At 30.2% G+C, this 26,855-nt stretch overlaps 1 protein-coding gene across 2 annotated transcripts in view; it reads right to left on the reverse strand.

The window, feature by feature from the left end:
• Positions 1–3,336: 3,336 nt before the first annotated feature.
• Sh (Potassium voltage-gated channel protein Shaker) overlaps positions 3,337–26,855 on the reverse strand; it is a 113,787-nt gene continuing 90,268 nt past the window's right edge. The window contains exons 8-10 of one of the 2 annotated variants that reach the window (XM_085940258.1): positions 18,030–18,197; positions 7,302–7,474; positions 3,337–4,966 (exon numbers count right to left, since the gene is read on the reverse strand). In XM_085940258.1, the coding sequence (XP_085796384.1) occupies positions 18,037–18,197 (161 nt within the window). In that variant the 3' untranslated portion in view covers positions 3,337–4,966; positions 7,302–7,474; positions 18,030–18,036. The remainder of the gene's footprint in view (positions 4,967–7,301; positions 7,475–18,029; positions 18,198–26,855) is intronic. The other variant, XM_085940254.1, reaches the window with a different exon arrangement.

The raw sequence follows: 26,855 nt of genomic DNA on the forward strand, positions 1-26,855 counted from the left end.
GACACTAGTAATTTAAAATACTGTTTCTAATGGAATATAAAACAAAATATTTCTCAGGAAACTAAAAAGTTTATATTATTATTCATATAGCCAGTATGTATTGGGTTTTCAGTACATACAAACATAAATCTTTATAGTATTTTAAACGTCCAACATATATGTATTATTATGACATGTATCTATATAAAAGATACAAACATCAATTATCATATTATTATAAATTAGACAGGGGGAAGTTAGTATTATTTCAGAAAGTTAGTCAAACAAAGTAACAACAAAAACTGAGATAGGAATGTCTTATATTATATTCAACATTTATAAAATATATTTTAAATATTAACAAACATGACTAGACACAAATTTAAATATGTATTATAATTCCAATTCTTCAATCATAGATTGCTGTTACACATTTCACAGCAGAGAATCAGATAGATATTTTAAAGCCTCTAATTTCAGAAAACATTTCTATAGACAATTTATTTATTCTTTTCACAGAAACAATATTACGGACAAATACAAATTTCATAATAATGTAATATTACTGAATAGTGGGTACAGAGATCTGATAATACAAATTATAGAACAAATGAATACAAAAATAAAATAAAAATAATTGTATTGTGTATTTGAAAAAATCCTAAATCAAACATAAGTTTATTCCTGGTCAATACACTATTAATCCTATGGTTTGAGGAAAGGTTTCAACATTTATCTTGTTCATAAATTTTATTATAAATTGTATAATATTCGAGGAATAGTTTCCCTTCAATCAACAATCATTTAAATTTATTATAGTACATACATACCTATATTTGGAGATAGTAATAAATATGTGACAATAATTTAAACAATTGTGCTATCAGACATGTAATTAACAGTCACTGCGACATGCTGACAAAAATATATTTTTAAAGAAGTTCCTATATCATTGTAGCATGTATATATATATATATATAATATATATATTAAATATATATATTTATGGTTTAATATAATTTTATAAGTAGGTAAAAAACAATAAGAAAATGTATTTATCATAATGTATTTTTAACAATAGCATAAAATAATGTTTATTCCATAAAAATATAAAATGCATTTTGAAATATTTAGTGGTGAATAATGCTTTGAAAGAGCAGTGGTATAATGAAAGTATTAAATAAATTAAACGTTTCACATGGGAATGGACGAAGATTATTTCATAACCAAATGATATGCCATTCCAACCAGAATCTATTGGCTTTCGCAAACTTGTATCAGTGTATTGGTATGTACATGTACAGAGCCTATGACTTTGATGAAATGTCGGTTGTTGGTGTCAGTTGATTCCGTCCTGCTCTCTGAAATTGTCTTCTTTAAAATCTTTAAGGGGCTTAAAAATCGAAACCAGCAAATACAAACCGAATCGCTTAATTTCTCTTTATTTCCGATCGTGTCCTTAATAATAATTAATTTTATTTTATAATTATCTGAATCTTATGGCGAATGGGCGTTTGTTTTACTTTGTTTAGTGTTTATCATAATGTCAAAGCTTAAAGCTTCCTTCCTTATTTGTAGCTCGCATGCATTAAAGTTTTGATTTGAAATTATCTATGGCAACAACTTGGCTAACTTGAAGAGGTCTAATATAGGTAGATAGAAATATGACTATAATTTCCTATACAGGTATTTAAGAACTATTTGCTCCATAGCTATGACTACACGGTCTGGGGTGACTGACATGATGATTAAAAGATATCAAGAGAAAAAACAATATCATAGAAAGAATGAAAGATTATCATGGGATCGTGTTTAAATTTAATTCTTGAGTATTTATCGTAAAGATTGCGGGAATCGGCTAAAGCTGAGCTGATGTGCTGCTTTATGAAAATATAGAATAGTAATACTTACTGCTGGCACTTTATACGGATAAAGTTAAGTAAAAACGGGTAACAATCGAATGAGGAATGAATTACAATCTACATACTTATCAATTTATATAATTACACGATTCAACGTTTCGTAAATAACTGGTAATTCTCCGAGCTAGGCAAAAGCTATGTCCAATACTAAAAAAAATGTTATTTTAAGCTTCACACAGCCCAAAAATTAAAGCACTTAAAACAGTGCTTAAAACTAAAGAATTAAATGACACCGGGCACTGGAGGCTCACAATGTCATCGCCGGCTATGAGAAATCTCCCAAATCACGCAAGTATCATACAGCACATATTTATTCTTCATGTAATCTAAAATCTATTAATATTAAAATAGTTAAAATTATAGACGGTATATGTGGTCAGCACACATTTTCCTAACACATTACTGTGCTTATTTCTAATCTTTGCGTTTAACGGAGAGTACATAAACAATTTATTCAGTGACGTATAATAAGTAGGTAAGGTCATTGGCTGAAGGAGCTAGCGGAACCGGTGGCGCATCGCCCGTCCATTGAACTCCAGGATTGTCACCTCGGGAGATACATTAATTTGTATGAAAAATCTTATTAACTGGGTACAATATTTCTTCATAAACAACACGTGTATCTATACATATTTATTTGGCTTTGCGATTCAACGCGAATCGTATCTGCATTCAATGATTGTCATAGGAGATGTGATTCTGGCTGTCCGAATTATACTATGTTGACTTTACAGTAGGAATAAATGATACTTATTATTGTAAAGAGCGTTCGAGAGCATGGACGGGAGATGTGTTATAGCTGCATACGCCATTCATTACATGCCGAATGGACTTGTCTGAGTAAAGGACATAAGAAAAACTGACAGATTTATTAAATATACCTACTACCATTAATATACAGCCGATTACTAAAAAAAAAACCTTCTGCTTGGCTTGTACGCCTAAATGGGCAATTTGACTAAAGGTAATAATAATTCATAATAATATATTATTTATTTTATCTAATGGTTCAGTTTAAGAATTTTAAGAATGTAATTAATAATTTATTATATAGTAGGGGATTAAGGTATCTATGTCTTTTTGTCTATCTATCTCAACTTGAAGTTCAAATGGCGGACCCTTCAACTATAAATATATGTATGTATATTACAATAACTAGCAGCAATATAAGAAAGTCTCTCATAATAAAAATTTTAAGCCATTAATATTTTAATATTACTTGTATCTTTGGGGACAATTCTTCGATTCGCAATATTTTATAAATGAAGTATAAAACTTTTTAATATTAAACTAAACGCAAGTGCTCGAGTTTACATAAGAGTTCACTTAGAGATAATATTTTTGTAAACTCAAAAGTTTCTTTGTAAAAAGATTCTTGAAATAGGTACACATTTTACTATTAGTTAGCTGAGATATGCTTATTCAAAATATTTTCATACGGATGATAATTTTTAGCAAAGTAAACAGTACGTTAATGGTTTAATTTAAAAAAAATACGCTATCATAAGATAGTTCAAAAGTCATTTAGCATTGTGTCGCAAACTTTTTTTTTTTTATAAAATATTAATTTATCAGTAATACATTTCACAGCAATTGAATACTTTTACAACAATTTAAAAGTAAAATTGATTAAGGATGAATGTTTACACTTATCTTAAGTATTGTATTCTATTAAAATAATTTAATGAACTTTCAGGCATTTAACTATTATAATTATTAAGTACTATTAATTTTATTCTCGAAGCTGTCTGTGTATGAGATGAAATTTATTACTATTGTTTGAAATACATAAGTACGTAAATGATAAGTATTCTAAAAACATACTTCCAAAAGAAGGCGCATTCTGAATGTCAACAGCCAAATTACCAAGGAAAAAGCATTAATTCAATAAGAATCACCGTGGTGTACTTAATATTAATTTAGTATATTATGTTTAGGACAATATTCTCAGCCTTCAGTTTAGCTCGAGTCTCTTGTCGATCAGATGAGGTTTGTAACATACGAGTGAACAAATAAACTACATTACACGGTCACTAGTATTATATGTGCACATAGTTAACATTCATTTCACAATATCACTAATTGAAAAAGGATTGAGGAATTTGACTAATATCTGATAAACACAGCAGCTGAAATGCGGTACAGAATGATGAGGAAAGAATCTCCTCAATGGAACGGAGTGACTAAAAGCTCTTCAAAATGTCTTATAAGAATCAATCATACTGCAAAAAGTTCTTACTACGTACAATAATTGGTAAAGTAACGTTCAATTTTGTTACTTCAAACGTCATCGGATTCTCGAAAAGGTTTACTAGCCCTGATTTGTAAGATAAATATGGCAATAGTAGAATCCTTAAAATCGAATGAACACTATGTAGTAACACGAATGTATCGAAGTCGATCAATTCATATGTATGTGTATGATATTTATCGAGTTTTACCTACTTAAGTGTGCCAAGGTTCTTACATGATGTGAGTTTAACAGAGTACTGGAAGAGAGCGAGTAAGCAACCATCACACCGATCCATCAACTATTTTTGGCCAAAGTTTCATCATTTCTTTCCACTTGAAATTTCATTTCATTTCTTTCTTTCAAACCTATTTTAGTACACAGCCAACCGATCACTTTCACAGAACATTCATAATCACGCCTTAACAAACGATATGCATCTAGACGCAACCGCCTTTAAATCGATTAAAATTATAGTCGTAGTAATTTATAATAGTATTTTATCATAATTATACTAAAAACTTTTGATAAAAAAGTCTGATGGTAAAGTACAAATTGATCAATATATATAATATATATGTATAATAATGTTTTTTTTTCCTGTATAAATTGTCTATATTTTCAATTTTGAGTTTTTATATCACTTTTGTTTCATTTTTGTAGTGTTCAGTTGATATAGAGGATGAGCTTCCGGAGAAGGGCAGCAGAGTACGGCGGCGGCAGCGAGGGGGAGAGGCGGGGAGGGGGTGTCCCGCCGGAATCCTCTCTCCTTACAGACAGCTCGACGCCCACACACCCAACACTCCCATCCACTGCAGGGACGCCGTCTCTTTTACTGCTCACCGCCACAAGCAACAATAAACATATACATATTAGAGTACATCCAATACACACACGCTATGCATTGCTACTTAAACCATCATTAGGTATATTAAAACATAAACGCTAGCAAATAATAATAGAATAACTTATAAGCCATGTGTATACATCACAGAAAATAATTATTTTTCAAGACATACTAACACCATTATGATTATACTATAATATATTTAGTTTAAATTTAAAGCTGATTTTATAACGATGGATTATTATTTAATTTAATGGTGATAATTTTTCACAAATGTCACAAATTTAGTGGTAGCATCACTGAAATTAGGTTAATTTAATGGTGGCATCTATGGATCTGGCTCCAAATTTTTTAGACAATTAAATACATGTCACATTGATCAAAGGTAGCATTTTTAAGAAGCTTGATTGTTTGTATCACTGAAAGCAGAGACTTTTATCGCTATCAGTGGAACTGTATTTATACAAAAAGAGCTACTTTTTTGTTAATCATTACTTTTTTGTTGTCAAGTTAATTGTGTAAAATATTTAAATAGTTTAATGATTTCCATTGTCTTATCTTTTTTATTAAAGTTTCATAATTAAAATTAAAATAGGTTTACATTGGTATTAATTACTGAATTCGCATTGATTAAATTTGGTACTGTATATTATTATGTAAATGGAGCGAAGAACGTTTTTAATTTAACTGATTATTCATTAACGATGTTATAAGAGTAGCTTTATCAATAAACTAATAATTTACACAAAATATATAAAATTGAAATTATGAAAGTATTATTATAATTATTATGTATTAAGTCTCTTGCCGTTTTAATAATAATACTAATCCATGTGCCTGTTCAAAAAAAAAAGCAAAACGCAGGTGTACTATTAATGTAATAAATATTTAAGTTAAAATATAAACGAATTGCCAATATATTTTCAAACAGTAAAGAAATGTCCACTGTAAATAATTTTTTTATTTAAATTTAGAATATAGTTAAATGTTTTACTTTTAACTGGTTCTATGCCTTCGGTGAGTATTCTCACTCTATGAGGCTATGTTCAACAGGCCGCAGATACAAATTTCGCAAACTTTAAACTCAAATAGCCCCTGTCGATTGATTTGCATAATCTAAAAAAATTAAGCATACAGTGACATCTGTTTGAATAATTATGAAATACTAAGCCAAAAATTATCTGTATTACAGCGCTTTTAGTAAGAGATTCGCTCTATATTCAACGTGTGTCCTTACAAATCTGCAGCCTGTCAGATACTGCCATGGCATATAAAATGTTAATTAAATTAAAAATACATAATAAATATATGATTATTATTTTCATACTTTTGTATCTATGTAAATCAAATTAATCTGCAATAAATTCTCATACAATAAGTATTTAATTTAGTTATTTAATAATATACTATAAATCATAACCGGAAATTAGTTATTCTTTTCGAGAGTATGTACTGGATAAAGTTGGCAGATTGGTACACAATCATGGTAAAATTCTATGAGTTTTAGGATAAGTGAATAATTAGTGATTAAATGCTTATGCTTCGTATAGTGATAATTTGTAAGCATTTATTAAAAAAATTAAAGCCAAAATTTAATAATTAATTATATTATTATTTTTCTTGCCCTATTATAATGTGATACCCAGTAGAATCTTGATTATCCGAACTAAGCAATGATATATTATTATCATATTTTTGTTACGACTTTCTGTTACCATATTATTGGAATTTATAATAAAATATCTTGAAATTACTATTATAATATTATGTAATCAGAATAAATGAAATTGAGCTCTGGATTATCATGTTTCTGCCATATAATATAACAATGTTATAATGATAATTCTTACTGCAACCATCCGGAAGTCATCCTGTGGGAGATAAAGTAAATCTATTTTTTTTAGATCAATAAAGTTAGGGACAATAATATTATTCCCCAGCAAGCGATAGCTATGCGCAAACAATAATTTTTTTATATAGACATCTGTGAAAGAATATTTAAACTTAAAATGTTTAACTTGCAAGTTGTCAGGTAGATGGTGTCAAATTGAATAATTTTTAATTTAATGAAAAAATCAGTGTCAACAAAACACTATGTCAGCCAATTTAATTAATATTTTTTGACATTATTATAGTGCAGTAAATTTACAATACAGTATGTAGTTGTACATGAAACTTTAAAAGATAATGCAAGATTGGTGAATTGGCCAAATTTACAAATTAAATATTTAAAAAGTGTTTTGTAGAATTGATTGAAGAATCAATGTTAATTATTATTTTTGGTCTAATACTATATTGAACGTTAGTAAAATGGGAGTCATACGTTTGGATTGCCAATATCAGTGCATGTATGCCACGATAGAACTTGACATGGGGGTTCCATATCGACAAATGTTGTTGGCCGCTTCCTAGAGTTGTTTTGTTGTGCCGGCACATAGCTCCAGCCATCCATGCGCTCTGCTGCCTGCTCCGATACTCCATTACATGTTTCAGAATCTGGTCACACATATTTTTAACAAACAGTTAAACGCATGGCAATGCATAAAGAATATGATTATCAATAGCAATATTTAATATTAAATAATTGTTAAGGGGGGTGGTGCTGCGGCTAGCTTATTTTGTCAGTATGATGTCCCATCTTTTCTAGTCATATAATAAATACATAATATAATGATCATTTACAAAATTTTTATGTCATGTTAATTTCTAATGTCTCTTTATATAAAAGTTTACAACTAAGCCATATTTCGGGATGTAAGGATTCATCTTTTATGAACAAGCGCATTATAAACATAATTTAATTTTAATTCAACATTTTTTCTGATAGGTAAAAGGTTCAATTCCGAGTTTATAATTGACTCGTAATTTGGAAGAAGTTGCAACATTTTGCTACCTATATTTATCATGATTTACCATCCATTAAACTATGTTAAAATAGTTAGAGGAGCATCAATTATTTTATCCTGAAAAATATGATTTAATTAACCACTTTGAAATTATTAGTGATTCCAATAATTGTCAACAGAGTGCTGAGCACCACACCCCTTAATGACATCTTTATTATTTTATACCATTTATTATTTATTTATTACATAATATACAATTTGAATATAGGAATAGCTGAGGTAAGTACCAGATCGACTATTTTGAGAAGATGTTACAAAATAATATGTTGCAACTTTTGACTTGAAAATAAATAATTAATTTATAATTATTATCTATTCTCTTAATATTCTCTTCTATAATTATACGTGGGATGTACGTGCACTTATTACGTAACACTTTTCTAGTCTATGCTTTGGCCATTGCAATGCCTATGTCATTGGTTGAAATTCAAAGCTTTGTTTTAAACCTTTTTTTAAATATGAAATATTAAACAGGTATCTAAATGGTAAATAGAGAAAAAAGGACACAAGCGAGGGATGAATTATGTTTTAGGTTAGGTTAATATAGGAAGGGAATTGTAGATACGAGACCATTATTATAGGATGCACATTTAGCTAAATTCGCATAGTTTTAAAGTATTATTATTTTTTTACATTAAAGAATGATTTTTACATTATACATAACGCAATCGGGGCTGTTCATTGGTCAGTCTATTGCTATGAAGTGTGCAGCCAATAAAGTTTAAATCGCTATTGTGCAGCTAATTTCACAGTATTAAAAATCCACAGTGGGCTCTGTATGATTTTTGCGCACATGGGCATCTCCACAAGCGGCAGCTATAGAATTTGAAACCTAGCTATATGAGATACTATCCAATAGTGCCGAAGGATAGAGGTAGGTTGTTGAGATCCGACTTAAATAGTGCATTTTTCTTTTATTGTATTAACTGTCAATTCATGGTGGAAATGCATTGTATTATTAATTTAATTAAAAAAAAAGCATATAAATATCTGGATAAAATTTAAAATTTTCATTACTAAATATTATTGACATAACATTATGTGATAGGATACTTTAATCTATTGGTTGATTGTTTTTGTCACTTTTTGAATTTGTTATTGTAAATGCCTGTTGTATTGAATATTCTTTAGTTGAAAATGTCCCTCTGAGGGGGACAAAGCCCGTCCAGATATTAAATAAAAATGGAATAAATTTATTAAATTAAATTAATAATAAATAGTGCACACTAAGTTTGGTCAGTGATATTTATTTGTTTTCATTGAATTAAGAATAGAAATTTCAGAAGATATAGGCTCATTTTTTTCAATTCAATTATTAAACCCTGCCTAGATCAAACTATGATATAAGTTGTAGGCTGTAAAGATACAAGAAAAATAAGTCACACTTTTCCAGTCATACTTATTTGATTTCATTCAAGAATACAAATGTCAGATGGTGTTGGTTAGTTTTTAAATTGTAATAATTAATCCCTGTTTCAATTTAACTAGGGATTGCAATACCGAATGAAAATGTCAATACCGGTTTTTTGGTATTTCTTAAACATTAAAAAAAACAGAAGTAGGTGCTTATCAATAAATATGGGTATTAAAATCTTTTTAAAATATTATTTTATAGCAAAAATCTACATACCTACATTTATTATATTGACATTTAAAAATATGTATTGATCATAATAATTGTAGAACTAGTGATTTTTTACAAATAATTTGAATGTATTGATAATTTTAACTAAAGCTCTCAAAAGTTCATCAAGTGTAAATAAGTCCGGCTGCAGGAAAAGCTTCTTAAATTCAACGCTTGTACAGTAATCAATAATTATAGAATATTAGAATTATAGAATAATTGAACATTTTTGTCACGCTTGTTTTCTATTCCGAAATAATATTACGATAATTCATCGCGACAATTACTAATATAAATATAGGTATTTGATGAAATTTGTTTTATTATTTTTTCACCTCTGTTGGATTCATACAATATATTTGCATTTTAGCAGCACATAACTTATAATTCATTTTCAAAAACATAAACGAGTGTGCTTTCTTAATACCGAAAATTCCAGTATTTTAGATTTTTAAAACCGGTATTTCGGTATTGATAAATACTGTAATACTGGTTTTGAAATACCGGTATTGCAATCCCTAAACTTAACCATAGTAGATAAAAAACTCTTCTATTTATGAAATATGGCATAATTTTAGTTATTTTATAGATAAGAATGTTTTTTAAAATCTAATATCGATTATGGTTTCCGTTAAATTTTGAAACCTCACCAATACCATCAGCAATGTTTATTCTTATTTCAATGAAAACATATTATAAGTATGACTGATTTGTGTGCACTATTTATGACGGATCACAATTGTCTACCTCCACCCTTTCGCCACTGCTATACAATGACAGATGTAATATAAACACATTTTTACTTTTTGACTCATAGGATTCAAGTTTCGCAATGATTAAAGTTATTTCAGTCAATACATCGCACCCGGGGAATAATAGTGGTACAAGTCCAAATTTGTCATTTTTGAGTTGAGTATGCAGAAATGTTCCAAGATATCAGTCCTATTCGCACAAATAGCGGCATTCTTAAACATATAATGATGGCCTTAAAAGCATTTTTGTCATTATTACATTATAAAATTTTACTTGAATTCAAGCAGAAATAGTGGCACAATGATCATTGTGCCATTGTTATTGCGGATAACATTCAAAATGAGATGATTCAAGTGTGCCAACTTCACGCTATTATAAAGTAAATTAAAAAAAACTGATTTAACACACTAAAATAAAATATTCAAACTGCTCTCCTGCGTCACTATTATTCCCCGGATGCGATATATAAATATATTGATAATATAGTACATACATGAACTCCTGTTATGCTACGATAGAATCTATAATGGATGGAATTAACATCTTAGTTAAAAAAAAAACACGAAAATATAATATTATTTTTATATGAAAGCAGTAACCCTTATGTCACACTATATGGTTTGTGCACGGTTTTTTTTCATCACAAGCTCAGTTTACGGTTGAGTGTTGTCGATTTAAAACCATCTAATGCGAAAGCGTGCATTAAGCCATGCACAGCACTGAGTCATCGGTGGCTGTCCGCGCGCTGTGAATATAGGGAAATGGACGGTTGCTATACGGCGCCGTTTCGGTTTTTACCCGTCGCCGTGTAATGTGAAAAGGGCCATGATTTTCTTCACGCCATTAAAAGAATGTCGCCGTTCGATTTTTTGCCGTGCGGTAGAAACCAGATAATGTGAAAGGAGCGTAATATGCATTACATTCTTTTAGTACCCTCGACTCAATGAAAGAAGTTTAGGATTTAACACGGATAGATGTCACTCGAATCATATTGGCATACGTTTAAAAAATAGTGAATTTGACCAAGAAATATAATGAAATCGGATTGAAGTGTTGACCTTTGCAATGAGATAATTCTACATCACCGTGTACAAAAATCTCTTCTCTGATTATATATTTACCCAAATGATATTTCAGCTTCAGAATCATGCTGCAAGGAAATGAATGAGAATTTTCAATATACAATTCGCACCGTGAGTGTAAAACCAAGACATGTGCAAAAGCACCGCCATCTTTAGATTATTAATCTTCAGTCTCCTCAGCCTCTTAAGTCGGCAATGGCAAAAGACATATCTTGGAGATATTAGGGTTTGAAGTCTTCGTTTTGTTAGCAAAAAAAATAGAGTTTCTAAAAAAAATCATAATATTTGATTTATATCTACATTATATTGCATGTTCTTTCAGTTACTTCACTTTTACATTAACAAGTTCACGGCCTTTGCAGTTGTTTTGCATTTAATCTCTAAATTGAAAAATTTGCAGATGCCTTGGTTTTACACTCACGGTGCGAATTAATCAGCTGTATTAATCTGTTTATGAAAGAATGAGATTTTCGGGAGTCGACCCAGATGTCCATGGGTAGGGTCATTTAGCTTGTTTAGAAGGCCCTTTTGTTATTCAGTGAGTCTATTCTATACACAAGGCGGCTATCGGCGGCTGTCGACGGTAGTTATATATTGATGTATTATAATTGTTACAATAAGTTAGCTGTCTAAACTGTCAAAACCATCAATTTTGTTCTAAAAGTTAACACAACCAAGAGAGGAGGGGCTGTTAAAAAATAACACTTTTTGGCAGTTTAGATACGGTTAACTTATTATAACAATTAACCACTCAATACATAAATATGATAAACTACTGTTGATAGCCGACGATAGCCGCCTTGTGTATGGAATATACCCACAGGTGTTGCATCCACTGATAACGCAATGATTTTTTGTAGGGTACTGTTAATTAATGGTACTTTAAACACATATTATGTATAGGGAATAATAAAGGAAAATATATTTTTTCCTCGACTATTATCATCGGTGTTTTGTAAAAAGGGCGAAAAGGGATTTTAATGAAAAAACAATATGTACATCACTATATTAATTTGTTGTGTAAAAACGGCGTATTTGTATCTCTACAGGAAAATACTTAAAAACGATAATCGTAAGGGCGGATATCCACCTAGTGTTATGGATAAAAAGCGAATGTGACAATATATTAGGCCGCTAAAATATTATATTATAATGCCTATTATAAGGACAGTACTCTTTCTAAGATTTATTATAAACTTGTGAGACATTTATAATCATCCACAGGTAATGAATGTTATGAATGAATATGAATGAATGTGAATGAAGGTAATGAAAGGTAATGGATGAAATGTCGTCAAAAATTAAAAATCCTCCTGTAAAATAGCATTTTGGTTAATTCGCCCTTTTTACAAAATACTGACGATATTATTAAAATCAGTTGCATATAGGTTTAGTAAAAAATAAACGAAATAATTGTACAAAAGAATCTACCCATTATCATTACTGCTGGGAGAAATAAAAAAAAACCTTTCGATATAATTTGGATTAATCTCCTGTCTCAATTAGTATCTAGGATGCCGGCTGGGAAAACTTTTACAGATATTTCAACTGAGCCCTAATGGTAACTACTTATACCTATATACGATGGATGTACTACATTTTGGTGAAACACATAACCTGGTGTCTACCCAAATATAGAATTGCAGGTCGTATTGGAAACCGAGAAGATTTGAGGACGCGCAAAGGATTTTACGCTAATGGTGACATAATTTTGTTATTGACATTATTGATTAATATTAAAATTTTGAGGATTAAATGAGTCAAAGTGCATAGGTAGGTAGTTACTTAACCAAGTTGAGTAAATCGAATGAAAAGTTAAATATGCATTATAACTTTACTATTTTCAACATTTTGTAAACGAAGTTTAGTTTTTAAATATTTTGAATTTTCTGCCTGTTTATGAGTGTTTGAATGGGTACAAGTAGAATGTGTGATATAATATGTCGAAGTATTTGATTCGATTCGACAAGAATATTTGTTTCTTGAGAATTCTACATTGGTTTATTGATTTTTCGAGATTCACTAAAAATACGCGACCAGATTCAAGACCTTGTTTTATTTTTTCCGTCAAATCCGCCCAAAATTGAAATCAAGAGAAAAACTAGATTGGAATGTTTTTTTATCTCTTCCAAATTGTTTTCAGTCAAATTCAATCCGGACTTCCGAATCTCATTTTTCTCCTGGTAAAAAATAATCGAACTCTGTAGATTCTCACCGATGATTTCTCGAGAAATGGGAATCTCAAAAATTCTGAAAAACCCTAGAGAAACGAGAATCAACGTTTCTTCATTATTTCTCGAGAATTCTCGAGTCGTGAAATCTCGATCACAACTTCTAGGCACAAAAGTCAGCCAACACATTTGTGATTGAAATATTTACAATGAAAACGATAAAAAACATTTTATATACATGAGTTTATTGATGTATAAAATACTGATCTACGTATATCATAAATATAGAAATTTAATTTGTTCTTCAGAAAATTGACGCTTATTTTATTAATGATTTATCTCTACTTTGGTGGTATTTAGCAGTTATGTATCGCATGAGTGAATGATGCTAGACAAATTTATATTATGTACAATAAAAGAGATCACCTTAGAGCGCGCGCACATGATGACCGCTAGACGTTACCGTAGATAACAGGAGTTACAGGTTTGGCGTACGTACAAGTAGCGCGTCGTCTGGGTCGGACTGACAAGCATTAGATAACCGCGAATTCCCCACATGATATCACCAAACCTGCAACTTACTACTTATTTTTGGTAATGTCGTGTAGTAATTATTGCATGCGAAAAGTCTTAAGTCGACAGGTATTAATTATGCTGCACGCTAAAACGATTTATATCAGAAGCGCTGTAATTCTTATACACATAAAAATGCATTATCGTTTACACCAAGTGAAAAGTAGGACCTACTAGAAAAAAAAAACAGCTGGAACCTTTGAAATAGTATATAATATTGGGCTAAATAATGGATATCAATATTGATATAAGCATTTTGCAGCAATCGCAAAGGATTTAAAATTATGAAGGTAAATATGGGAGGCCTTTGTCCGGCAGTGGATCAAGGACGGCTGATAGTTAAGCTAATGATAGTATGTTAGGTAGATTTCATGTTTTTAATTTACTCTATAATATAAAATGATAAGCTAAGGTCTGCTACGTACCTATTTCTGATTTATATTAGGTTTTGTTTTATATTTTATTATTTATTTTTTATCTGTTCTCCATGTTCCTTTCTCTCATGGTCACACTCAGTTCGACTTTAAATTGAGTTAGAGCACATTTGAGTGCGTGGTGACTCCAGTCCTGAGTAACTGCTCCTGAGACATTCCTAGTAATAAAAATGTCGTTGTTTGGTGGTGCCATTAAATTGAACGTCAGGTGTTTACGCTGATTTTGACCGGTACTCCAGACATGGGATATCCATTTAAAGTTAAATTTTATTTTTTAAAGTTATACTTCTTTAGGCGCGTTTGGGAAAACAGATCAGAGTGTATTTTTGGCGTGTGACGAAGTTGCGTGCACAAATGTAACGCATTAATTTGGCATGGGACGGAAGTTTTGCCCGCTGATGCAACATAATTTATTTTACGCGGCGACGTTCATGTGTTCTAAATGCTGGAGGTTTGTAATTTTCAGCTGTGATATTGAGGGCAGTGGCTTGGGCCGGTTGGGTAAAGATTGCATGTTGCAACTTTTCTTATGATTATACATTTTTCATTTCAGTCTCAAGCCTGCATGCGCATGCGCATAGTCATTCAATACAACCATGATGCTGTAGGAGGCCAGGGAGCGAAGTCACGCTAGTTAACTATATTATACGCGTCGTTGCTTGTGTGATCATTCTTTTCTCTCCCGTATTGACAAATCATATAATATCAATAAACAATCGTTGTTAAATTAGGTGTAGGTAATCCACATCATGGTTCTTATGTTCTCTGCTTTGGCGAAATACAATTTGCTATGATTGTCATCACAGTTTTCTACTTTTTATAATAAGGTTGCAAGTATGAAAGAATATACAAAACGTTTTTTAAGCCTCTTCTAAAACAAAGCCTAATGCTTTTCAGAGTGACCCACTTTTCGCCTTCGCATGATTGTGTGCAGAGTATCTTATCACGAAATTTTTAGATGCATTTTATTTTATTTTTGAATACATGAATACATTATGAAAACACGAGACCAGAGAGTTATAAAAAAAAGAATATTATCGGGTAACAAAAAGAACCAAACCACAAAATCATTTTTTTTAATGTTTTAAATTTGTTTCTTTTATGTTAGGTATGTAAATGACGTAGTTGGTAAAGCGTTTGTACTCATGAATTCGTGGGTGCGGCTCGATTCCGCATCTGGAAAAAATACACGTCGTTTTCTATCCGGAACAAGGACTCAATTAATTTTGAGAAACTCTATCAACGAATCATCGTAAAATAAATAATAATATTATAACGTCCAATTCATAGAGTTTCATTTTGTCTAGTTATGAGTGTAAATGATAATTTACTTTCTTTTAAAGTTGACATGCACCATGCCGTAGTTAAACGATTTTTCCTGTTTGTCCATATCGCTACCCGATAGCAACAGTGAGATAAAGTGAAAAAAAGCCGATTTTGAGATAAGTATGCCAACCGATTGCTGAAAAATATATCTACATAATGAATCACTAATATTTATGTAATACTAATTTAAAAGAAAAAAACCATTGTTGCATTTATTAAAAGTTTCCTGTAACTTCAAAGCAATAGTGAAATAACTAAGATAAACCACTGTTAATAATGTTATACAAAAATTCTTACCATTATCTTTTAAATTATAAACCACAGAAAAAAAAATAAAGACATACTATGTTAATTTTTTCATTGTATTATTAAATTATCTCGAAACAAGTTTTTTTTAACTTATCCCGCTGTTTATTTCGATATTTGGAAAAACAATCCTACTATAATGAAAAAATTTCTAATATGTATTTAAGACATTTTATAAACAGTATACTTAATGAATTTTATTGTGGGATGGTTCTGGAATAAAATAAAGAATAGTGAAATGTCATTTTGACATTTCAAATTGATATCTATAGTAACGCACGTATATAATATTAATAATTTAGTTACTAAGACCCCCTTAGCAACCAATAATAGTGTTTTACTTTTTACGATTCTTTTTCGAAATAACTTTCCATATAAAACAGAATTAACTGAAAACGAATTCAATTCTGCTTAAAGATGGCTAAAAGTATTAAAAGAGTGCATTATCGTCGTGTTCTGATATATTCTAAAAGTTAAACAATTTGTACTGGACAAACAAGAATACGAGCTAATAAAAACGCGGTAAAAATAATATTATCGTATGGATCTATGTGTTGTAGATTATCGCTAATCATAGATTATAACATTTAATATTGTCTTGTTTGGGAATTTGAAGTTGTAGTCGTTTTATAGGTAGTTACTGATTAAGAGTTAAAAATAATTACGTACTATATTTCAATATACCACTTTAGTTGCGTGTACTATTTATATATTATACTAAGAATAAATGGTGTAATTTTATTATAAAGCTCAGTTTGAATAATCAAAGTGAATAATTATTTTGTAATTTCATTGATTCAAAAAAGAAAGAACTTTCGAGTACAATAATAATTATTAGTTAAGGGGACTTCCGGTTTCAGAAGACATCTGTTGAAGTATTGCAGTTGGGTGCGGACGCTAGCAACGTCACTACTTACAGCATGGTGATATGAGTATGGTAGGACGAATCAACGCATTAATATAGCAATTGTATACCTGTCACAATCTAGTTCTATAATTATTACACTTCATAATATGAAATAATTTCTAAGAAAGACAACCACATTGTTGGGTGGACGCTCCACTTTATGATTTTCAGTTCATGAATCGTTTTAGTTGTAGGAATTAGTAGGTTATTCATTACAAACATTTTTGTATAACATCTGTTATTGAATTATTTAATTCCAAGGTTACCATAAATGTCAGTGGCGAAGGGTGGAGGAGGTAGGCTGTTAAGATCCACCATAAATAGTGCAGACTAAACTATGCCAGTCATACGTATTCGTTTTCATTGAACTAAGACTTGGTATTGGTGAGTTTTTAAAATTCAATTAAACCCTGCGATAAGCAAACCAAAATAGATATTAGTAGAAAATATGCATCTATCTATAAAATATTTAAAATTATGCCATTAAATCATACATAATTTTGGATATTTAATAGATAGAATAATATTGTTTAACCACTTACAGGGCATAATGAAATTAATAAAAGAACCAACAATATATTATTGTGTATTATGTATTCTTAATCCGACGAAAACAAATAAGTATGAATGAAAAAGTGTGCACAATTTTATCGTATCGTCCAAAATATACCAAACCTATTATGGTTTGGTTCAGACAAGGTTTAATTGATTTAAAAAAAAACTAACCAACACTATCTGTAAATTGTAGCCTTAGTTATATAAAAACAAATACGAATGACCGACAAAGTTTATTGTGCACTATTTATGTCGGATCATAACAGCCTACCTCTACCCTTTGCCACTGATAAATGTAGTGGAGCGTTCTCCTTGTGTTGTTAATCAATCAACATCAGCAAGATTATTGACACAGCTTTAAAATCTTTTTGTAATTAATATTAATTAAATTTTAGATAGAATATGTCAGCTTACCTAGTAGTCAAACGTCAGTCTCGATGCTGACGATGTTGATGTTGTTCTGACGCAGGGAATTGTTCATTTTCCTGCAGTGTTCTCCGGCACCAGTCAACAGAATTCCCTCCTCCAGCTCCATTATATCCGACGCCGAATCGCTCAGGGACGTCTTTTTGATGTTTTGGCCTGAAACATTTTTCACAACGCTCCTAAAATACGTGGCGTAATAATTTAACGAATTGTTGGCGTGCTTTGTGATTTTAAAGTGCTTTTGATATTTAATTGTATGATTAAAGTGCATCGCAGGAAACATAAAGTCAATGTTAAACTGACGAATAATCGCGAACGACGGCATAGTGGTGTTTACCGTAATAGCACAAGAAGCTTTGCAACATTACAGTACACAGATACATGCTTGAATCGTACAATTTAAATTGTGATATAGCACGCTGTATAGTTTATAGTTTTGTGAATTAAATGTGCTGTATGTATAGCTAACAATACCAAATTGTGTAAGTACAACTAAGTTAGTTGCGCTTCCAGGGCTGGAGTGCTGTGTGAAGTCGAAAATGAAGAATTTGAGGTATTTGCAAGCTTATCTTAGAAACTGTAGACTTCTTAGAAAAAATATCGGTGTGTGTACTTATGTAAGCGCGTTATTTTTCTACGATGCAATTTAAAATAGATTTGTATTGTTTTTTTTAATTAATAAGCTGCAGATAAGCACTTGTTTGTGAAGTGAGATTATTTGATTGGGTTGTCACTATCTAATTAATTGAATAATTATCAAAAAGTGGTTTGCATGAAATCTCATTTATGGCGGATGCTTTTTTTAAAAGAGCTATTGCATTGTTATTTTGTAGTTTGATAGTATGGACAAAATAAGCGTTTGTCATTAATAATGTTATCATGCAGTGAAATATTGCCCAATTAAACGTAAATGTCAGTGAAAACTGCAGTCACAGCCATTATATGCCTCTCTCGAGATATTTACCATACCTAAAATGTTAATAACGTTTGCTAGGCGAGCATAATAATATGTTACGTTTGATCACTAATTTGAATCTAGGACATTTGTTAATAATAATTGGTAGTGAGTAGTGACAATAATCTAATTCTAATTCGTATGATAATGGCTTAAGGATAAAACAGTGTATTGATTAATTGTTATTTCTTTTTTATGTACTTTAGTGGAAGACTTAAATTACACTTAGATAATACCAAAGATAACAAAATAAAATTTGAAAAAAGAATAAATTAGATTTAAAAATATCTTGTACGATATTTAAAAATTAACTTTATAACCTGTTCTAAATAATCAGAAATTTATAAATAAAGTCTTTTCTAAACTATGGTTTTGATTTTTTAGAATGTTCAAATTTTATGCACACGATTATTATATAGAATTCACTTTCGATCAAAAAACAGGCTAGTTTTGTGTACCGAAATGTAGATCGTAAAACGTACATTTAAAAATGTACTAAGCTGCTCATACCAATCCTGATAGAAGAATTGAATGAATTATTGCGCGAAGAAGATAGACGTCTTTGGACAAGACAGTGGATTTTAATGAGACCAGATCATTGTGCAACATACACTCATTTTAGTGAATTAGAGTTAGAAAGAAGACCCTGATGAATTTAGAGCGCTTCGAAGAATGGATGTAGAAACTCAGAAATAATGGGAACTGAAATAGATAACGGGTAAGGCGAAGCAGGTAACCGACTCGAGTAAGGAAGAATCCGGGTTAAACTTACACACGTGTTAAGAATACGTTTAACGTCGAATACTAAAAACTGCTCTCGGTTTATGCATTTACGCTCATTTAATGTTGGTGTATAACACACACTATTGCACGTGTATAATGCGTGCTTGATTTTCGTAGGACACTCACACATTCAAAACCCTGCATCAAGATGCGGCGTATTGAATAACGCCTATCGGTATTCTATTTATTATCTGTTCTGTGGTTTATACCAACTGAGCACTCGGTCGAGAACAATGTCTCGCCACTGTACTCGTTACGTGTAATCAGGCATTAGGGTAAAAGAGAGAAAACGGCTCTGACACTGAAGAAAGATGCTCCGAATTCCATGGAAGTCAATCACATGAATTATTACGGAAAAGCCGTACATCTAGGAAAAACTCATATACATATTACCCGTAGGTGCGCCAAAATCTAGTAGTCACCGTAAAAATCAAAAAGAAAAGTGTGCACAGAAAGATCACTGATAGCTGGAGTGGCCAGGTGCAAGCTTCCACTGGGTTCCCTGTACTAGTGGCCATCAGAGTTTCAGAATGTAGGAAGAAAATGGAGAAGATTTCCGAGGGTAATGTAGCTGTTCCGACCAGTCATCGTAGCCACACTGAAGATAGTAGTTTTGGATATAAAAATAATTTATATTGAACATATTATTATATAGGTATTTAAAAAAAAAACAACAGATGAGCCACCTAATAAAAAAAAAACGGCGCCCAACGGGACTTGAACCTGCATTTACTAGATTCGCGCTAACGTGATTTAAACTTTAAATTATGTATGTTCAATAAAAAAATGTTAGATTCTCAAATTTAATATTTTGAATTATCCGTTGAAAAAAAAAATGCTTTTAGTCGAAAGTATTCGAAGGCGTAATTGTAAACTTAGATTAAGATGTTAACTGAACATTTTTTTTTATTAAAATGAGTCTTATTAAATATCTAATATTATATTTTTCATACAATAGTAGTAGAGTAAAATATGTAATATTACATTTTATAAGAAATGAAAATAAAATTAATATTAAATTCTACTGGTTTTTAAAAGATTTGTCGATAGCTATTTCGTTTGTAACACCATTATCAAGACTATTCAGATAGGCTGTTTGCCTTTGCTTAAATACTATACGTATAGATAGAGACAGAGTACATTTTTTTATTCGTTCAAACAATACTATGAGTTATATTAATTGTAATATTATTAATATTTTGTAAACCGTTCGAGTGCCCTGGTTATTTCTTGATATTCGAACATTGTACTTTCGATAAATTTTGTAAATTTTGATATCCATTAAAAACGCACTTAGGGTTTTCAAAGTATTAATAATATTACAATTATTAATAAGTATACAAAGTCATAATATTGTTTGAACGAATAAGAAAATGTAATCTGTCTCTATCTATACGTATATTATTTAAGCAAAGGCAAACGGCCTATCTGAATAGTCTTCATAATGGTGTTACAACTGAAATAGCTATCGACAAACCTTTTGAAAACCTGTTGAATTTAATATTGATTATATTTTCATTTCTTGTAAAATGGAATTCTATCAAGTAAATGCTAACTCAATTAATAATATTACATTGCTTGGAATAGGGAAAATGTGAGAATATAACTGCATTAATTCAATATAAGTATATCTGATATTATCGCCAGAAGGCTGTATTGGAAAATTGTTCGTTAAAGGCTTGTGATTCGAGAGGGAAATTAATTAATCGTGTATGCTGTGACAACATTGGAAATTTCAGGTTCACTGAAATATTAAAAAAAATATTATTCGATAAAATGAGTAAAACAATAAATAATTAACGATTGAATTTTATGGAGAAATAAATATCTATTGTCAGACTAATAATTTGATTCTTTTCTATATAGGCATATATAAATACTAGTCTGATAATCTAAGTGTTTTATAATAAAAAAAAAAACTTCTGTAGTTATTATTAAATTACAATGCAAAGAAAAGAATAATTTACTCTAATAGTAACATTATATTTAAAATTGATTTTATTATATCATATAAGTTCAATTTTTTCTTATTCTAAGACAGATTAATTTTAGTTAAATAGTATAATTTATTATCATGGTTATTATCAAGATCTATGTAACTAGGTAAGTAGTTGATATACTTAAAGATTAATTTAACAAATGGTAAAACTACATTATCAAAATATTTCTATATATAAAGTAAATCTAAAAACATCTACAGTATATTAAAATTATACACGGTACATAATTAATTGTCTACATGCAATTAATTACCTAATAAAGTAATTTATAAATAAATGTAAATTAATGATGATACCGGGCTATACGAATGTTTTAAATTGAGCGTTAACTTGTATTATGTTAGATATACCTACTTACCTGCACTTATATGATACCAATAAGTCTAAATAATAAACTCCTTTATTAACATCTTGATTCAAAATGCATCGGCTCTACAACTGATGTGGATTTTGGTCGCCTCACGATTATGTTTCATAACAGATTTTTTTATAAAAGAAATGGATGTTAGCCATTTCCTCAATATGTTGGGTCTAGACCAGTGGTTCTCACGTGAAATTTAACTGTGGCCGCACAATTGACATTCACAGTTCTATGGAAACGACTAAGCTAAATTTTATTTATTAAAAACATGGATCAATTTATTATTTATAGACAAGTCCGTTTAATAAAAGATATTTGAACATTTTAGTATATATCAATTTATTTAAAAATAATAATGGAAATTCTTCAATACTTTTTTTTCCAATCTGAGCGGCATGGCTGCTTCTAACTTAACATATGTCAACTGACTTCGATATTTGTTTTTTATGAAGTGCATTACACTGAATGATCTTTCATAGTATACAGTAATAGGAAACTTCGACAATATTAATAAAGCAATAATTGTTGCCAATTCTTTGAATTGACTTGATTCTTGGTCAACGTATAACTTAACTGGCCGCACATGAGAACCACTGGTCTAGACACAAATTGAAAAATAAGATAATAACAACTTAACAGACCTGAGATTTGGACATTTATTTTAATAAATTTATTGAATAACTATTTATTATTGAAATTCTATTCCTGAGTGAGAAATTGTTACTAATGTAAAATGAAAAAAATCATTAAGGGTAGTGATATGATTCCTTGAATATCTCTTAATGTATGATAAAATATACTGTCAGATATAGATATGGATCTCAGTGAACATAATTTGGTAACTATGATGTTCCCATTTACCAATTATATCACATACAGTGATTGCGTTGTGGCACATCCCCTCTTCGAAGGGAGGGTACATCGTCGGGTGCTTCGGAGAAAGGTGACAAATTATCTAGTAGTATACGCCCACGGTGGCCGCGCGGCATAAGCGTTGGACTACAAAGCCGTGGGTCCCAGGTTCGAATCCTGGGTCTGGCAAGTACAAAAATTGTTTTTCAATTTGTGTGTGTCAGGGTATGGACCTAATAGGTTGAGCAAGTGGCTGACATCCATTTCTCGTAAAAAACAAAATCTGTCAATACAAACCTCCACTCTGTGGAGGCCCATATGATCCTATCAGGATCGGACATGGTCGAAAAAAAAAAAAAAAAAAAAAAAAAAAAAAAAAAAAAATTGGCACCGTACTACATACAAACTGACACAGTTGTTGATAAATTTAGATACATACGTCAGTGAAGTTATTATAATTAACTATATATCTAAATGGTATTCTAGCAAAGCTAATTAAAGTTGAGGGAAACTTTTGAATTCGTTGAAATAAATGGGTTATCTGTATACATTCATTGAACGCAGCTGTAATAATTCGTATCCGGCAATTTGTACGTTCACCGCAGGACACTTATTCGTGCGCCGCAGTACGTGAAACATGAGTTCCTGTTTAACATTTCATCAAATGACGAGTTTTTCGTTGAACATTTCACCGTGGAGTATATTTGTACGTATGCTACAACATGTGGCGAATTTTACCACGTTTTTCTAAGCTCGTATTCTTGATTGTCCGGTGGTTGTTTATCCAGTACAAATTTTGCAATCGATTTTTAACTAACTTCCCGACCAGCTAGACGTTTGAAACTTTTAGAATATATCAGAACATGATGCCAATGCATTCTTTTAGCCATTGAATTCATTTTCAGTTAATTCTGTTTTGTATGAAAAGTTATTTGGGAAGAAATCCGTAATCCAATCCACTATTATTGGTTGCTGAGGGGGTGGTCTTAGCAACTAAATTATTGATATATACATGCGTTACTATAGAAATCAAAATGACATTTCAGTATTATATATTTGTTTGTTGCAAAATAGCAAAAAAAAATGATTTGTTGACAATTGGCTTATTTGTCCTAAATTATTAATACATAGAATTGTCAAGTTTATATGATTCAACAGAAAATTTAAAAACGTGGTGTATAAAAATTTCTTTTTATCTTATAATTATTATGTGATGTCTTTACTAAGTTAGGTTAGGTTAGGTTAGGTAAGAGTTAATCTAATTGGAACAGTACTATTTGCAAACTATCGCCATCGTAAGATACGTACAAATGTATACCACGGTGAAATGTTCAACGAAGAACTCGTCATTTGATAAAATGTTATAAGAACTCATGTTTCACGTACTGCGGCGCACGAACAAGTGTCCCACGATGAACTGCATACGTACAACAGTGGCGAAGGGTGGAGGCAGGCTGTTAAGATCCGCCATAAATAGTGCACATTAAACTTTTTCAGACATACATATTTGTTTTCATTGAAATAAGACTACAATTTACAGAAAGTGTTGGTTAGTTTTTAAAATTCAATTAAACCCTAAGAAACCAAGCCATAATAGATAATAGTCAAAAAATACATGTCTATCTATAAAATATCTAAAATTATGCAATTAAATCATACATAACTTTGAATATTTTATAGATAGAATAATATTTTTCATTTATTATAGTTTGGTTTAGGCAGGGCTTAATGCAATAAAAAAATGAACCAACAATATGTGTAATATGTACTTTTAATCCAACGAAAACAAATAACTATGAATGAAAAAGTGTGCACAATTTTGTCGTATCGCCCAAATTAGACCAAAACTATTATGGTTTCGTTTAGGCAGGGTTTAATTGATTTTTAAAAACTAACTAACACCATCTGTAAATTGTAGTCTTAGTTCAATAAAAACAAATACATATGACTAACAAAGTTTAGTGTGCACTATTTATAGCGAATCTTAACAGCCTACCTCCACCCTTCGCCACTGACGTACAACTTATATGTAACCGTAATAATTGCACATCGTGCAAATGGAAATTCCATGCATCAGTTCACGATGTTAACCGATGCTCTGTCGAACCTCTAATAAGAGGAAATCGATTGCTATCTTAGTGCCGAGTATATTCTTCGAAATTCTTGGCTCACTCTCAAGGCTTTCAGAAATAATATTGAGTGCACAAAATCGTCTGGAATGATAAATGAGTGGGCTAAATGCCACTCAATAGCACCTCCAATAATTACTATTACTTATTTTAATATATTTTAGCGCAAAAAGTGTTTATACTAAATACAACAAGCTCTTAAATGATGTATTAAAATAACAAGAATCGGTATATTTTTAAATAATTCTCAGAAAATAACTCAAACGAGTTCGTACACTTTATGAATAATCAAAAAGACGTACATGAATGTCCTATTCTTATTAGAATTTATTTTTATCATGATATGTTGAATATTATATAATATATAAAAATAATTATAAACTAAGTAAGTACTTACTACCTAATTACCTATTTTATATTATTAAACATTTTTTTCAAAAATACTACTTCAGTTAAGTATATGCAATCAGTAGCAAAATAGGTTACTTAAATTGGTGGTGTAACATTGTAAATCAATGAATTTAATTAATTCATGCAATACTTAAAGACATTTTTTTTTATTAATTTTAAGAATAAATTTCGTGATAAACAGGTAGATACCTAAGTACCTATACTTTTATTATCAAATACTAATGTCATCTACGTAAATAAGTCTAAGCATTTTCTAAAAAAATACTCACTAATTAATAACTAAGAAGTGAAAATAAAAAATAGTGATGATAATAATAAATAATTAATAATACTTTTTGAGGAATGTTTAATAAAAGGAACATCGTGGAATAAATTATGTTTGTCGACTTGTTTTTATTCGGATACAATTTATTTAAGTCATCGGAGTCTTTAATACTATTATGAAATATGTAGATATGTTATAAATAAACAATGATTAGTAGTAGATTAGATATGTATTTTTTTTATTGCAAAAGCGTTAAAGCAAGATACTAATAAGCGACAGAAAATAAGTTTTGAATAATAACATATTATTTTCCATGATGGAATTATTAAAGCAAATGTGAATCAAGCTAGGTTTGGGTAATTAGGCCACAGATGTTCTACAAAATGTTGTTTTTATATTTTAAAAGTGAGTACTTACAAAAATTCTTCAATAACTTCGTGGTTATTGTATAATATGTAGGTATTAAACCTGTGTAACTTGTTGGGTACTCGTATGCTGATATCGAAGATAATAATGCAATAACAATGGTGGTTGAATGATATCGGAAGCTTGCATGAATATCAGTGGTTGAATGATCGATTTTTTTTGATATTGTCGTTACTAATACGTTTATGGATTAACTCAATGGAGCAAATATCACATTCTGATTAAAATATTAGATCATTTAAAAAAAATGATAATAAGACATTGATGATAATATAATTAATAGTGATTGATTTAATCACGATAAAAGATTCTGTACCTAATTAAATCTGCAACATTAGAATGTGATAAGTATGCTTCACGTAGGGGTGAGTTCCAAAATTAATTCCGACAATATTTCTTTATATCTGGTATAATGATGACACAAGTAATAATTTGATAGGTTTGACAATGTTAAAAATGACCAAGCATATTAATGATTCCATAATTAATTAATTTGTTAATTTTCTTGACGAAATAATATATTTTGCAGTTTAAATAAACTTATTGTTTAACGAATTTTGTCTACTGTTTTAAAATTAATACAATTATTAGTGTTTATAACTTAAAAACTGAATATATATATTAGAGTATTC

Source organism: Rhyacophila brunnea, unplaced genomic scaffold (assembly GCF_057557595.1).
Source record: "Rhyacophila brunnea isolate RB1 unplaced genomic scaffold, BYU_Rbru_1.0 scaffold_1, whole genome shotgun sequence".
NCBI lineage: Eukaryota > Metazoa > Arthropoda > Insecta > Trichoptera > Rhyacophilidae > Rhyacophila > Rhyacophila brunnea.